The 15,996-nt window shown below is 37.4% G+C and overlaps 1 protein-coding gene and 1 long non-coding RNA gene across 6 annotated transcripts in view; one reads left to right on the top strand and one right to left on the bottom strand.

The window, feature by feature from the left end:
* Positions 1-14,505, top strand: part of LOC137082755 (polycomb protein SCMH1-like) — a 27,522-nt gene extending 13,017 nt beyond the window's left edge. For 2 of the 5 annotated variants that reach the window (XM_067448191.1, XM_067448190.1), the window contains exons 3-16: positions 2,517-2,594; positions 3,087-3,157; positions 3,264-3,498; positions 4,712-4,800; positions 4,973-5,219; positions 8,007-8,239; positions 9,293-9,463; positions 9,547-9,673; positions 9,762-9,962; positions 10,339-10,506; positions 10,599-10,724; positions 11,680-11,820; positions 12,314-12,456; positions 13,346-14,505. In XM_067448191.1, coding sequence (XP_067304292.1) covers positions 2,517-2,594; positions 3,087-3,157; positions 3,264-3,498; positions 4,712-4,800; positions 4,973-5,219; positions 8,007-8,239; positions 9,293-9,463; positions 9,547-9,673; positions 9,762-9,962; positions 10,339-10,506; positions 10,599-10,724; positions 11,680-11,820; positions 12,314-12,456; positions 13,346-13,468 — 2,153 coding nt within the window. In that variant the 3' untranslated portion in view covers positions 13,469-14,505. The remainder of the gene's footprint in view (positions 1-2,516; positions 2,595-3,086; positions 3,158-3,263; positions 3,499-4,711; positions 4,801-4,972; positions 5,220-8,006; positions 8,240-9,292; positions 9,464-9,546; positions 9,674-9,761; positions 9,963-10,338; positions 10,507-10,598; positions 10,725-11,679; positions 11,821-12,313; positions 12,457-13,345) is intronic. The other 3 variants (XM_067448193.1, XM_067448194.1, XM_067448192.1) reach the window with 2 other exon arrangements.
* LOC137082757 (uncharacterized) lies at positions 9,868-15,996 on the bottom strand. The gene is made up of 3 exons (XR_010906406.1): positions 15,823-15,996; positions 15,630-15,712; positions 9,868-9,989 (listed from the first exon to the last, which is right to left on the bottom strand). It is a non-coding gene; the product is annotated as an uncharacterized lncRNA (long non-coding RNA).

The raw sequence follows: 15,996 nt of genomic DNA, 5'->3' as shown, positions 1-15,996 counted from the left end.
GACACTATTATAAACCATCTACATAATTAAGCTTGTGTAGTGTTGCCACGTCCATGTTAACTTTAAAACCAGCGTACACAGTTTATAATAACACAATAACCATAACGCGTTGTTCATTATTAACGTGGGATTATGTATTATATTGAGAACGTCATACATAGAAAGCATGCCGTGATTTAAGATTTAACTTACCCTGTAAACTTTATTGTCATTCATCGTGAAACATTCAAGCATTTCAAACTACACGCACGGTCGAACGGCTCGATTTGAGACAGGGGAAAACATACAAGGAGATTAAAAAAGACCACTTGATGGATTTTTATCATAATAGGATGGTTATGTACAGGCACTGCCAACACACATTTCCAATACAATCATACAATCAGCTTGTAAAAGTGCATGTACCATTATATGACTCCTTTAACAAAATCTCCAGTCTTTCAAATGCATCTCAAAGATCGTCTTTAAAGGAACTGTATGTAATAAATGCATTTAAATTAATTATAAAATGACCCTGATATGTAACTAGACATTAAGAAATCATGTTCATTTCAAATACTTATATCACTGACAACAGTAGTCCGGTCACGATATTGTCATTTAAAAGTTGTTGTTGCAGCCCTCAACTGATGTTGATGTTGACATGTTGTGTTTTGGCCTGAAGCTCCACCCTCCACCTATCTATTAATTAGGGCTGTGCAATATATCGAAATATCGCAAATGTACATATCGCCATATGCATATCGTAACGGCAAGCAATATCTGAATAATTTTAATAGGTTACTTCAATATTGTGAAAAGTGTATTGGGCACGACTGTTACTTATGACTCCTTGCAGTCTTGCACAGCAAAACACGCGCACATCCATGCATTGTGTCTTAAAGTGACAGGCAGCTAATAACAGTAAACCTGCCGTTGTTTGAAAAACAACAGAAGAACAAGAGAAAATCACTCTCTTGTAGCTGTATGTATCAGTGTATATTTAATTCATATGAAGACTACTTTTTTTTTTTTATATATATAACAAAGATTAATAAAAAATAAAAATAATCCACCCCTAGTTTATGAGTTTTTGTTTACTGGCATGTTCTTGATGTTCATTTTTATGTTGATATAACTATATATTACCAAGTCAAGCAAAACGTTTTTGGTATTTAAATATTGCATTACATTTTTTTGTTTGTTTACATTGATGTTCAAATTATATTGTCAGACATTGTGACATTTTTGCTAAAAAATGCTGCTCACTTTTTTTTTTTTTTTTCCCAGAAAGAATGTGAAACACATAAATAATATCATTCTCAAAAAATATAAAAAAATATCTATAATTTAAATAGATTTTACACACTAATAGCAATATCGTATTGAATATCGCATTATTTAAGATGTCGCATATTGCATTTTTCTTCAATATCGCACAGCCCTACTACCAACCATGAAGTCAGTAGTGTTTCGACATCCGGGTTGCCAGCTCTGCTCTAGTTAGCACAGCTGCAGCTACAAACGTTCCTGCTGGATCCTGCAGCATATCTGGCAACCTCGGGTCAGGGGGGAGGGGGAGACGGGATACACCGCTCTACAGTAATTTGAAAGTGATTGTACCAGTGATTGTACCAGAGTGTGTGGAGGGCGGCGTGTGTGCTTTGCCTAGAGCGGAAGTTGAGCTTGTGCCGGCCCTGACCCTTAAACAAACCTAATCCTATTCCTAACCATATAGTAAGTACAAGTAGTTAGGTTAATCAATTATATTAATGAATATTACTCAGTACTTAAATGTATAATTACACTGTAACAAGGACACCTTAAAATAAAGGGTAACCTCTATTATTATTATTTTTTTAAGTATAATTTATCTAAAAAAAAAATAGTTATTGTCTTCATTGTTATTGACCCATGTAAACATGTATTGTAATAAATAAGGTTGATTCGACACCAACATTCTAGATACCGGTGAAATTTCACAAATTTCGACTCCAAAATAGATACCACAGCAAAATATACTAGCCTAAGTAATATAAAGGTAAACAGTCAGTGATAAAATAAGAACAAATAAACAAATGACAAGAAGTAGCACAAATAAATACAATATAACAAAGGTACAAATGAAATAAACAGTGCTTCGATAGTGTTCAGTGTTTTTTCAAGTATCTCTAACAATGGTATTCAGGTTTAAAAAAATAATACAGAAATGAATAATCAAATGTAAAAAAAAATTTTTTTAAAAACATTCCGTTCTCACTGTACAAATTAAATATAGATTCATCCTTTTTAAAGTAACAATTTTCTCAGTCAAGACAAGAGCAGTGAAAATGAAGGTCATTCAAGGTTTTTTTTTTCTTTTGACATAATTCACTTCACATCTGATTTTCAATAAATTATTTACATTCACATAAGACATAACAGACTCGCCAAGATAAGCATTTTATCATAATTTCGATAAGGAATGTTATAACTTATTTGGGGAGATATTCTGACTTATCAGGTTGTGATTTTGAAGTCTGTTACTCTTCCAATAGCTATTGAATGGAAAGATGGCAGACGGATCAAGCACGCTCGCAGTGGTCGCCCCTCTCGTGTGCCATCACAGTACCAAGGTAGCAAACTCACTACACTTAAATAGCTGCTTTGAGACAGATACCTAAATTGGGTCAGCATTATTGTAAAGTACATCTGAAATATTTTTCAAATATCAAGCTTTTAATCACGTCAAAATAATAAACTTTAATGATGAAATAAGGACTACGCTATCCGTGAGAGTGATCGCTGTATAGGTGATAATCCAAGCAAAGCAGATGTCCTGTTAGTATATGGCAGAGAATTCAATTGAGGCAGGAACTGTGTGGAGAGGGGGCGGCACACAACAGCTCATTTGCATGTAAAGGCACATGCACAAAAACAGCCTGTTCTTGACTGTAGTCAGAAATGGGTATTTACAACATGGATTTACAACTGATCTGTGAGGTATTTTAAGCTGAAACTTCACAGACACATTCTGGGGACACCTCAGACTTAAATTACATCTTGTAAGAATGGGTTCAACCTTTAAGAGTCTTTTGATGCTGACATGTTTAACTTTTATTTTTAAGGGCATTTCAGTTGGGAGAAATACCTGAAAGAGACAGGAGCAGTCGCTGCTCCTTCTCACTGCTTCAGACAAGTGAGTCTTTTCATGCACATATGCAACTGTGAAACAATGGACCAGTTTTAATTATCATACCTGATAGCACAACTACATTAAGGAAAAAATGTTATCTTTTTCTCAGAGCACGGCCCCTCCGGTGAATGAGTTTAAGGCTGGCATGAAGCTGGAAGCTCAGGATCCTAGAAACACTACATCGACCTGCATCGCTACAGTTGTGGGCCTGACGGGTTCTCGCCTCCGCCTGCGATTGGATGGTAGCGACAACAAGAACGATTTCTGGCGCTTAGTGGACTCTGCAGAAATCCAGCCCATTGGCAATTGCGAGAAAAACGGAGGCATGCTGCAGCCACCACTAGGTCACTAGAATCTCACAGTTATAAAAATTTGATTCTATTCACAGTGAAATTTGCTTGTTAAGGGAATAGTTCACATAAAAATGAAAATAATCACATGATTTACTCAAGCCGTCCTAGGTGTATATGACATTCTTCTTTCAGACGAATACTATCAGAGTTATATAAAAAAAAATGTCCTGGGTCTTCCAAGCATTATAATGGCTTTAACTTAATGAAAAAAAAAGTGTAACTAGCACGCCGATGACGTCGGACGTAGCGCAAGCGTGACACTTTCTTCGTAAGTTGAACGGAAGACGGTCCACTGGAAGCTAGATATTTTACTTTATAAAGTTTTAAACATGGATATCTTACAAAAACCCATTGATTCGCTTCAGAAGGCCTTTATTAACCCCCCAGAGCCATGTGGAGTACTTTTATAATGAATGGATGCACTTTTTTGGACTTTTTTGATTTTGGGCTTCCATACACTGCCATTATAATGCTTGGATAAGCCAGGACATTTTTTTTTATATAACTCAGATTGTATTTGACTGAAAGAAGAATGTCATATACACCTAGGATGGCTTGAGGGTGAGTAAATTGTGGGATAATAATTATTAATTTTGGGGTGAACTATCCCTCTAAGACTATGTCATTAAGATGTAACAAATACTGTGTCCGGGTCCAAACCTCGACTTCGTTTCAAGTGAGAATACTATCTCAACAGTCATTTATGAACACTATGTATAGCTTTTAAAAACTCACAATGTGCATTACAGTCTTTGGACATCCCGGACACCAATATTGTGACGATTCTGAAAAGATGAATCATTGTTTGGCCAATGGAGATTTTGTATGCAGAAAGAGGTTAGGATCATGATGTTTCTGTAGTATTACAGCACACCGTTTACTTTTGGTTTCTGATAGAGCGCTTGGACCCGGAAACGGTGACGTGTGACGTCAGAAGTAACAAGCGGATAGATTTTTTTTAAAAAATCATTCAAGTAAAGATAAGTGATTTTACCCCATTAGCACATCTTCTGATTTGAGCTAAAGCACAATAATTTACATGTTTTTAATAATGCAAAAGAAAAAATTAAACCGAGCACAAAGATATTTTAAAGTGCTGTCTCATCTTGCAACACAAGTAATCATCAACTTCCTTGCCTTCATAAAAATGTGTTTTGATCAGTTTGGAGGGATATTTGACTGTGAATGTTCTTTTGTTCTCTAGGGTTTCGTCTGAACGCATCATCATGGCCCATGTTCTTATTAAAAACACTCAACGGTGCAGAAATGGCCCCAGCTCGTATCTTTCACAAGGTATCTATTGCAAACAGCAACACACAATAGATCAAAATCAAGTTCATTGTTTTTGTTCAGATATTATTTTAACATGTTCTGGACTGGTCATTTGATGCTAAAAGAAGCAAAGCGTATAAGTTTGCTTTTGATACTTTTTGTCTAATATGTTTCACTTCTCTTTGGCCCCCAGCAAGAGCCACCTGCCCCAGAGCAGAACTGTTTTGAGGTGGGGATGAAACTGGAGGCGGTGGACAGGAAGAATCCTCACTTCATCTGTCCTGCTACAGTGGGCGCGCTGCGGGGTGTGGAGGTGCTGGTCACCTTTGATGGCTGGCGGGGCGCTTTTGATTACTACTGCCGCTACGATTCCAGAGACATCTTCCCCGTCGGCTGGTGCACGCTCACTGGAGACAACCTGCAGCCGCCAGGCACTAAAGGTATGGATCACTTAGTAGCAATTCAGACTATTATTCTGCCAAGTGTTTGTATTCGCATTCATGAACAAAGATGTTGAAGAACAAAATACCTAATTTAAAGAGGCCAGTGCTAAATACACTCACAACTTTGAGGGTATTACCTATCGTAGTATAGTCTGAATGAGAGTGGGTTTAGAGACTGAATTAGTGACATAATGTAAAAGCACATTTATACTATGCAATTCACACTACCATTCTAAACTTTTTGGGGTCAGATTTTTTATAAGGTTATTTCACGAGTTCACACTTACATCAAAATAAATAGAGTAAAGATTATGTGTATTTGGCGTGCTGTCCGGGGGAGGGCTCCGGGCTTGGAATTTGGCCCAAACGCAGAGTACCACCCCACCCACCCGTGATAGAGATACTCGGTGTATACTAGACTGAAGCGTATTATAGCTTGTGTTGACATCTAATAAGAGTTTGTTAGAATCAAGTGAGGAGATGGGGTGATGGAGGCATGCTAAAATGAAAATGATCAACGAAAGAAGGTAAATCTGCTGTATATATACACACCTCTTATCATTAATTAGCTTGATGTGCTCCACTCGTGTTTAATTAGGTTTAAATATTTGAGTGAGGTTTAATTATCTGCACGTGCTCCTGCCGAAATGTTGTTAATAAAAACATCACTTAACATACTTTCATTGAGCAAGGATGCATTCAATGGATCAAAAGTGACTGTAAAATGTTTTACATTGTATAATTTCTATTTCAAAATAATGTTGTTTTTTTTACTTTCTATGAATCAAAGAATCCTGAAAATAAATGTGTCTCAAAAGTTTCTATTTCAATTTCAAATGAATGTTTTTTTTTATTTTTTTTTATTTCTATAAATCAAAGAATCCTGAAAAAAATGTATCAAAAGTTTCTACAAAAACATCAAACTGTTTCAACATTGACCATAATAAGAAATGTTTCTTGAGCATTAATCAGCATATTTGAATGATATCTGGAGGATCATGTGACACTAAAGACTGGAGGAATGATGCTGAAAATTCAGCTCTGCTGTCACATGAACAAATTATATTTTAAAATAAATATTAAAATACTATTGTAATAGTATTTCATAATATTAGGTTTTTTTTACTGTAGTTTTGGTCAAATAAATGCAACCTTAAAGAGATTTCTTTTACAATGTACAAAAAAAATCTTACCGACCCCAAACCTTTGAACTGAATACAACTTTTAGATTCTTACCCTGAGTTTGGGACTCGTACTTGTTGTTGTCTGCTAAATGAGAATGGTTTAAGTGAGTGAAATCAGTGACATATTGAAAAAGAACTTTATGGAAATAAATAACATTATGTGTATGTTTGTAGCAAAGGTGGAAACTGGCAAACGTTCGACGTAAAATTTTAATCACAAAATAAACTTAAACAACAGCTGCTCACGGAATGACTCCCGCTTTAACTAAAACAAAACAACATGAAGTCCAGGCCTGGTCCTCTCTCTCGTCTTCCACTGTCGTCACTCACTCCTCTTGGCTCCGCACATTGTTCTTAATGTTCTTAGTAGATATCATGATACAAAACTAATAGGAAAAAATGGGGTAAAAAACAAAACTTATAAAAATGTTTTAAAGGGATAATTCACGCAAAAAAGTGTGGAACAACATGAAGGTGAGTAAATGTTATCTGCATTTTCATTTTCGGTTGATTTGTTCCTTCAAGCAATAAAGGCATTTGATTAAGAGAGAACTTGAGAGTTTTGGTTTACAAGGGGTTGGCATCCACACAGCTGGCACGACTGCAACCCCTGTGCCCAATAGCGGGCCTCGCATTCAAGAGCTGATGTGACTTTGAGTGTGATGAGCGAAGAGGGTTAAAGAGACAACGCAAGGCCAGTAAGTTTGGCAGAGAAGGAAAAACCTGGTCAGGCCTCTAAATACACACTAAACTGCACAGCTTTTCATGGTAAGCACGTTGTTATGGTGTTTTATTTGTGAATGTCTTTATGCTTGAAAGAAACTGGGAAAATGTGTAAACATATCAGTCTGGGATAGAGCCAAAACAAACTCCACCGTGTTTGTGTATAAATGACTTTCAGGGTTAACAGTTCTAGAAAGATGGTTCGTCATGTCACCATCAGCAGACTTTAAAGCTTTAGAGAGAAGATCGAAACTAAGGGGCAGGAAGGAAGTGAATTGACTGAGAGTATAAGATGCCACAAATTTACACACACTGCAAGATCAAGAGCAGACCCTAGTTCTGTAAGGTCGTGTTGTCTTCATTTTCCTGAGTTGGATGAGTGCAAACTGCAATCATGGCCTCACTAACAGGTCTGTAAAGCTCTGAAGTGTTGTGTGGTTTTGCTCTCCTTTAGTTGATTCTTCTGGTGTGTTTTGTTTACTCTAGTTTTTTCCTCAATTTAATTTTCATAAATGTTTAATGTGGGTAAAGTTGTTTTTTTCAGTCTGTCTTACTTTTTTGTTTTCAAGAATCTCAATTCAGATGTTTAGATCTTTCTCTCCATTTTTCTTGAATTCTTTCTCCCTTCCTCTTTTCTTGTTGTGCACTCTCACATTTTTTTTCATATATGTAGCACTTCAGAGGACACCAGCAGCTAAAATGTGTAACACAACTTGTTTCTTTATTAAAATGGCTTAAAGAAAAATCTTTGCTCTGCAGAAAAAGCCTTTCTCTCTTCATTTTCTATTTCTGTTTATTGCTGCACATTGTATTGTATTGTCCAGTTTGACCTTTCTTTTTCTCTTTTATTTTTTTTATTTATTGATTTATTTTTTAGCAGTTGGGTTACCAAAGATGTTAGGTGCACTTGGTGCCCTACCAGATGGTGGCATAGAAGGGACAGGCATGACCCCTACGCCTGGTCGACCACCACCCCAGAAGAAACGCAAGCCTGGCCGCAAGAAAACCAAACTATCTGGGCCCTGGGGTCAGAAAGGAACACCCGGTTCTGAAAAGGAACTGGAATCTATTAAAATTCCCAAAAAACGAGGCCCCAAACCAGGAAGCAAGGTATACAAGTATTTAGAGTCCTCACAATATGAAAATATGAATGAGCTCTGGTGATGAGAGCTGAGGTAAACGCGTCCACGCTCGCGGCAGTAGTTCTCAGCACGAGTTCAGTCTGGCACGTTTTCAGTTCATGCCTTTGGAAGATTAACTTTCATAGGAATTAACTTGAGAAGATAAAATACTCACTTTGCTCCGCCGGCCGCACCGTTTTCATGAATGCCTGAGCCGAGCTGTGAGTGCGACCCCATCCCCCTGTGCGAGTTGAAAACATGTGGAAATGGCTCCCTCTGCTGGCTGTAGTCTTTAGCGTCTGGCCAAACATTTTACTGATTACGCAAATCGACGATATTTGCGGCACCGGAGTAATTTTTCCAGAAAAAAAATCTCTCGTCTCAGGGAGATATGAGAGGGGGGAGCACGATCATTTGAATATACTCCAGGGTTTCTACTGATAGAAAGCCATATGTTAATCGCTGAAGTAACCCTTTAATAATAATGTGTGCACAGCAAAAATTACTTTTCACGTGGCTCCGCATCTGAAGATACATTGCCATAAAATGGTATCAGGTCCGATTGTATCGGGATAGTTTTACAAATACGGGTACATGAGCACAGTTTTGGACCGACACCCGAGTACTCGTATCATCCCTAAATAAGATACCATAGTTGTGTTAGCAATCAAATGAAATAAGTATTAACAAAATCCATCTTTACAATGCTGAAGTGTCATAGAATGTAATTACCGTATACAGACTGCAGTTACAATAGCATGAATAATATTTTGAGATTGTTTTAAAACTAAATCATTGCATTTTTGTTTTGTTTTTAAACTTGGATTATAAATCTTCCACAACTAAGCAATATAACGTGATCTATTAGAGGTCCTGTCAAAATGTTAATTGCTGCAGTTTATTTACAATGTTTAATAATCAGATCATTTGTATTAATAATAGTATCTTGTATAAATATGTTTAGTGTTTTAATGTATGGAATTGCTACCGAAATATTTTAATTGATAGTTTGAACGTTTTGTATTTTTATGTTGTCTTCTAGCTAAGCTGGGCCAAAAGGACGGCGTGGCTTGAAGGAGCCATTGGAGGTCCTGGTAGACCTATTAGCAAACCCAGAGGGAAACTGCCAGCCAGCTGGGCCCAGAAAGTGCAGCAGATCCCAACAGAACCCATCAAAATTCCAAAAAAGAGAGGCCCCAAACCTGGTAGCAAGGTGCGACTCAAAAACTATAAGGCATAAACAGATTTTTTATTTATGCAAATTTCTCCTGACTGTGCTTATTTCTTTGTATACAGAGAAAGCCCCGATTGGTACCCAATCCTATGCCCACCTCCCCAAGCAGTAGCACTCCAGAACCAGACACTAGCTCAGTTCCACTGGACAACGCCACCATTCCCAACGCTGCCCTACAGGCCCCTACAGGTACTGCAAGATTCTTACATATTTTAAAATTTACCATAGCAAAGCATGGTAAAGCATTTTCAGTCCTAACACCTTTCCTGTGTCTCAGTATGTGTGTACTTGAATAAGTATGGAAAAGTAGGTCCTCATCTGGATGCACGACGTATCCAGTCCCTGCCAGATCACTTTGGGCCTGGCCGAGCTTCCTCTGTGCTGCAGCAGTGTGTTCAGGCCTGTGTTGACTCTGCACATAACCAGAGCATAGTCTTCTCCTGCCTCAAACCAGGCCATGGTGGAGAGCTCATATCAGGTATCAAGCACACACAGACCCACAAAGCTAATAGAAAAAAAGCAGATGAAAAGTTGTATTTTATTTTTAATTCAACATGCAAATAAAATAAAGTTGTAATCCCAAATACCCATTATAAACACAAAATCAGAGCTCATGCAGAGTCGTGTTCTCTGAGGAGCAGTATTTACAGAACACAGTGCTGTGCTTCACTCTGAAACATGCAGCACATTTATTTATTTAATTCATTTGCACCATTTGCATTTGATAAGCACACTAAGCCATATTGTGATTTCGGTTTTTATTTAAATCAGTCTTGCAGACCTATTTCTTATATTTTGTTTACTGATCATAGACTAATAATAACCACAGAGTTTTGTCCATTTGACTTTTACAGCCTACTTTGAGCAGCAGCACCACACTCTAACACTGCCGGCAGTGAACAGTGTGACGTATGTGCTGCGCTTCCTGGAGAAACTCTGTCACAACCTGCACTGCGACCCATTGTTCGGCAATCAGCCCGTGCCTCTGGGAGGAGTTCACTATGACAGCCGGACGTACACAGGTCAGCGCTCATGCGTGCAAACACGTCTGCTGTCACTCAATACAATCTTACAGTTGTGCAGACATAAAAAGAGGGCCTTTTTTATGTTGTAGAGAGAAGAAATTTTACAGAAAGTCCTGGACCTGGTCGAGACATTAAGAGATTCCTTCAGCATGACGCCTACCATAGCAATCCTGTACCACACAAAATAACTAAAAACCACCGTATCTCTTCAGAAGGTATTACACACTGTGCTAAAACAGCATTTACTAAAACAGTGCTTTGTCCTAACATTTTCTGAATTCTACATGCAATTGTCACAACTGTTTGTTGGAACATCAGAACTGTATTGCATGTCTACAGAATGTTTGACAATTTAACTGAGAATCAGCTCATCAGTTTTGATCAAATGTGAATTACATGTGCAAATTGTAGACACAATTGTACTAGTGCTGGGCGGTATACTGGTTCATACTGAATACCGGTATTTATTTTTGTTATGATATTAATTTTGATGATACGGCAATTACCGGTATATGTTGCTTAAACAACTTTTGGAACGCAGAGCAGCACGACACGTTTGAGAGGGGTCCCGTTTCACTGTTGCGAGGACACAGCTGATATCGCAAAGCTGAATCCAAAATTGCCCACTGAAGCCTCATTCACTGTTCCCTACATTATCCACTTATATTGTTCACTTGAAGGAGTGAATAAAAATGAGGGCATCTCCATTGTGTGTACATCGGCTGTTCACTCAAACCACTACAAATGGCTGTCCCCTCAAATAATGGTTATAGGGGGCGATTTCAGATTCAGGCCTTGATTACAGCAGAGAATTCAAACTTCATGCGGCGCGGCGCGCACATGAGACCGTTTTCTGTGCGGAGAGCCGCGATGAGATTAACAACTCTCACCAAATGGATCATATAGATCATAATTAGAGCGGAGCGAGTGCGTTTACGTTTCTTATGGACCTATATGGTCCTTCATATACTCTAGTGCTCTAAACAGTGCAACATGCAATTTGCCTAAATCACTAAGAAGTTCAAATTTGATGTGAACAAGAAACCAATTAAACAAAGATCTGAACTTGTTTGAGAATTGATCCAAAGCAATTAAGAAAAAATGTAATCTAGATGTGTTCTCTTTTTTAAGTGTTAAATGGTGTGTTTGTGTATTTTTGCACTCTCTTAGAGCCCTTCCTAATAGAGAATGGGGTTAACAGCTCTGAGGTATTGGGGAAAACACATTTGTCACCTGTTCATGGCTTGTCAGTGCGTCCTCTCTCTCAGAATAGCAGCTCACCAGGGAAACTACATCGTCTGGGCTCAACAGGTACACAAATTAGCCCACGTTTGAAGAGCATTTGCACACTGAAACAAATTCCTACAGTGAAAATCAAATCTAATTTAAACCCGAAAAGTTTTATTTCTGCACTATTTCTAGGCTATTAATCAAATGTAGGCAGATTTGTGACACTGAATGCTCTGTTACAAAAAGTCAGAGATTCTGTATGGTTTATGCAGACTTTTGTAGTTCATACAACTCAAGTGCTGCTGTTAAAGGGATAGTTCACCCAAAGATGATCTGCCCTACAGTCATCATTTACTCACCCTCAAGTTGTTCCAAGCCTTTATGAGTTTCTTTGTTCTGCTGAACACAAAAGATGATATTTTGAAGAATGTTTGTAACCAAGCAGAGAGCAACAATTGACCATTGGTAGTTAATGGTTGCTCTCTCTGCTTGGTTATAAAAAATCTTAAAAATTTCTTATTTTGTGTTCAGCAGAACAAAGAAACTTATAAAGGGTGATTTGACTGCTGCCTAGGTTCTGAACGCTTTCTGAGCTCAAGAGAAAGCCCGCGATCCAGTGGACAGGACCCCAACCTGTGGACGGTGGATGACGTTATGCAGTTCATCAGAGACATCGACCCTCAGCTTGGACCACATGCAGACCTCTTCCGCAAACATGTAAGTGAAGGATACAGGGTCCATGCAGGTCGCTAAAAAGTACTGAATTAAGTTTGATAAAATATAAATTCATCAAAAGTACATTTCTTAAATGTTATATAACGTCTTTATCAGAAGTTAAATTTGTGGACAGAAAAACAAGAATCATTATGCAGCCTAATGTGATTTATTAAACTTCAAAAAATAGTTTGAGCACTGTATGTTCAAAGTCAAAATGCAGATGTCTACAGGCTCGCATTTTCAGAGCAATTTGTAATCAGTGAATACCACGTATTTAAGCCAAGTGATTGCTTGTGATGAGGGATACACAATATATCGTTCATGTTATCGTTATCGGACCGATAATAAAAATTGACCGATATTAAAGCAGAAAAATAAAAGATTATTTCCTTCAGCTGAAACACTTAAGATGTGCACTGTTTACCATTATGGTTTTGAATAGCTCACATATGATTCGAGTCACTTCAAAAAGGAAAATACAGTTAAATTCATCATATGCAGTGCAGGTCTGTCAGGCTACATACAATTTAATGAGAGCAATACTGTAAAAGAATGCTGTGAATTCTTTGCGCATGCATTTGCAGCCTTTTGTTTATTTTGTGTGTGTGTGTGTATATATATATATATATATATATATATATATATATATATATATATATATATATATATATATATATATATATATATATATATATATATATATATATATATACAAAGCTCCCGTTTCAACACAGCACAAGTCCTTATTAAATGTGTGCCCCTGCCTTTTTAATTAAGTAAAATAATTTAATGTAAATGATGTACAGATTTTATGGGTTTATTCCGCCTTATTATTTGTGCAATAAAATGCTAAACATTGTCTTGTCCTGACAATACTCTTCTGTCACAGGAAATTGATGGCAAAGCTCTCCTCCTACTCCGCAGTGATGTCATGATGAAATATATGGGGCTGAAGTTGGGTCCCGCACTTAAACTCACCTTCCACATTGACAGACTAAAACAGGGTCGTTGACCTTAATGGCACTCAAATGGCTTTCTTTTTACCCCATCCAAGCACATTTCAAGATGCACGGCATGCTGGGATAGTTACGTCCCCCAGTACTGTAGCAGGTGTCTGCAAGCCTTCTAGCTCCGCCCAACTCTTTTCTTTCCCTTCTGTTCGATTCTCCCTTTCTACCAGTTTAAATGCATTGTTATTAATTATAGCACTGTCATTACCATTTTTTATGACAGTTATCCTCACGGTTATTCTCACATTACACTCATTATTTGTTCCATTCCAGAACATTTCACAGTTGAACTTGACTAAAGCAGTGAAATGGACAGTATACTGGCTGTTTTTCGGCCTCAATTTTTTATGACATACATACATTTAATTGTATATTTTTTAACCCTACAATAAGGGTGTTTTGTATGTCTTTTTTATACAAGACTTCAATTAACTCCAGAAAAACACTAGATTTCCCACATCAAGCCAGGGATTCCTCTAGACTGACACCTCAAAAACCATTACTGAACCTCCATACTGTATACACTGCGCATTTAGGAATTAAGATGCGGTCACACTAGACTTTGTGCATGGTAAATTACTTCAGAACAAATATGGGCAACAGGAAATTATATTATCTGTTTGAATCAATTGTAAAATAACAATACATTAAAATGTTATATTATCTACTCCATTTTGCAGGAGCTCTGCAGGCCATACAACTTTGAAGTATCTATTCTTTGCTTTGCATTGAGCGAAAAGGTCAATCTGTGACATTTAGGTACGTTAGTTAATTGTGTTTTTGTTATACCAATTGTCAGGTCAAAACAAAGCATAAGACATCTTATTCTTAGTATGTACTTACATTCATGCGTTCAGATGCGTATGAAAAGTCTAGTGTGACTGCACCTTTACTGCTATTACACTCTGCCTGTATTTTATATTGTGTTGATGTTTACATTGTCTTTCCTGTTTGTACTTTTTATACAATATGGTAGAGTGCATATGTTGAGAGCGTTAAACTCTGTAAGCTTCAAATAAAAATACGGAGTTTTTCCTCAGTTTCTTTCGTCTTTTTTTGCCTCAGATCTCAAAGTAATGTTGTGTGGTTAGTTTCTATGGAGTACATACTATATTTATATTTTGTGGGATACAGTACAAATTGATTCAATGGCACTTGTATACATTTATTTTACACTACTGTTATCAGCCACATGGGGGCAGAACAACCTTTTTTTCTTTCTTTATTTTGAAGCATTCTGGAAGCATATAGACCAGTTACCACTTACCAGTGCAATGTCTCCAACTGGTAAATCTTTAGAAAGACTATTTACAGTCTAAAAGTGATTTAATATAAAATATACAATGTTTTGTTTTAACCATTTGAATGTCATGTTTGGTTAGTAAAGTTCTGATGTAGCAAATCAAAATTAAATTAACAGTAATTAAAGACTTACACTATTTCTGAGTACCACAGCACATAGTGAAAGTGCTTGTGTTGTGGTTGTTTTCACTGACAGACATGGGTGCACGTATAAAGCCGAGGGGATGTTACATACTGTAAATCTTACCACAATATCAAAAAACAGGAAGGCGCCTTTCAGGGTGCAACACGTTGACCAAATCCGTCAGTCAAAGTCAGTGTGTGTGCACACTACGATACGCGAATACAGTGCGAATAACAGTCATGTGACTTACAAATCCCTCTGTAGTTTGTAGTGTGGAAACCCCCTCTGTATCATACTAGCTGTACCAACATGCTATAGAAACATTTTGGAGTTTCAGTGTGCTGTCTCCGTGATTACAACCGGTCCAGCTTTTAGTCAGACCGAATGTGTTTGCGTCATATCTTCAAAACTCTGTGTACTTTGATTAAATGTGCTGAGTGTTCAATATACCCTCCCAAAAAACCCAGTGGTTTTCCTCAGGCTGTGCTATCTTGATGCCACACGGTCGTATTTCAGTATTAAAATGGAGTTTAACTGAGCAAACACCCACGTTGTCCTTAATCATTAAAATGTTTTACATGGTACTTTCAAAACTGATTTCTTATACCATATTAAAAGAGGAATGTTCCGTGTTCATGACTCACTGTGCCATGATGATACTAGCATGTTGCTACACTAAATGCAACATTCTGTTGAGAAATACATTTACTGAAATATTAATTTTAAGTTTGTTATACCTTTCTCACCTCATCCACCATCTCACTGCATTCTGGGATTACCTAGGATTGAGTTTGGGAGAGCGAAGTCATGGCTCTGGTGGCTGATGGGAAAAAATGGCAAAGATAATTGAAAGTGTATATTTTCGGATTAAATATTGTGTAAAGATGTATGTTTCATTAATCACAGGTAGGTTATCAAGATGATACACACCTTTGCCTACGAACGATAGTGTTTTCACAACTCGGCGGTTCCATATCATGGATCCAGCCATTTGTGGACTTCCATATTTAAAGGGATACTTCACCGCTTTTTCATATTAAACTTTTATTCCCTTAACTAAAATGAGTTGATGCATACCTCTCTCGTCTCAGTGCGTCTACTTAA

Source organism: Pseudorasbora parva, chromosome 7, assembly GCF_024679245.1.
Source record: "Pseudorasbora parva isolate DD20220531a chromosome 7, ASM2467924v1, whole genome shotgun sequence".
Taxonomy (NCBI): domain Eukaryota; kingdom Metazoa; phylum Chordata; class Actinopteri; order Cypriniformes; family Gobionidae; genus Pseudorasbora; species Pseudorasbora parva.
This window is presented reverse-complemented; position numbering and strand designations above follow the sequence as displayed.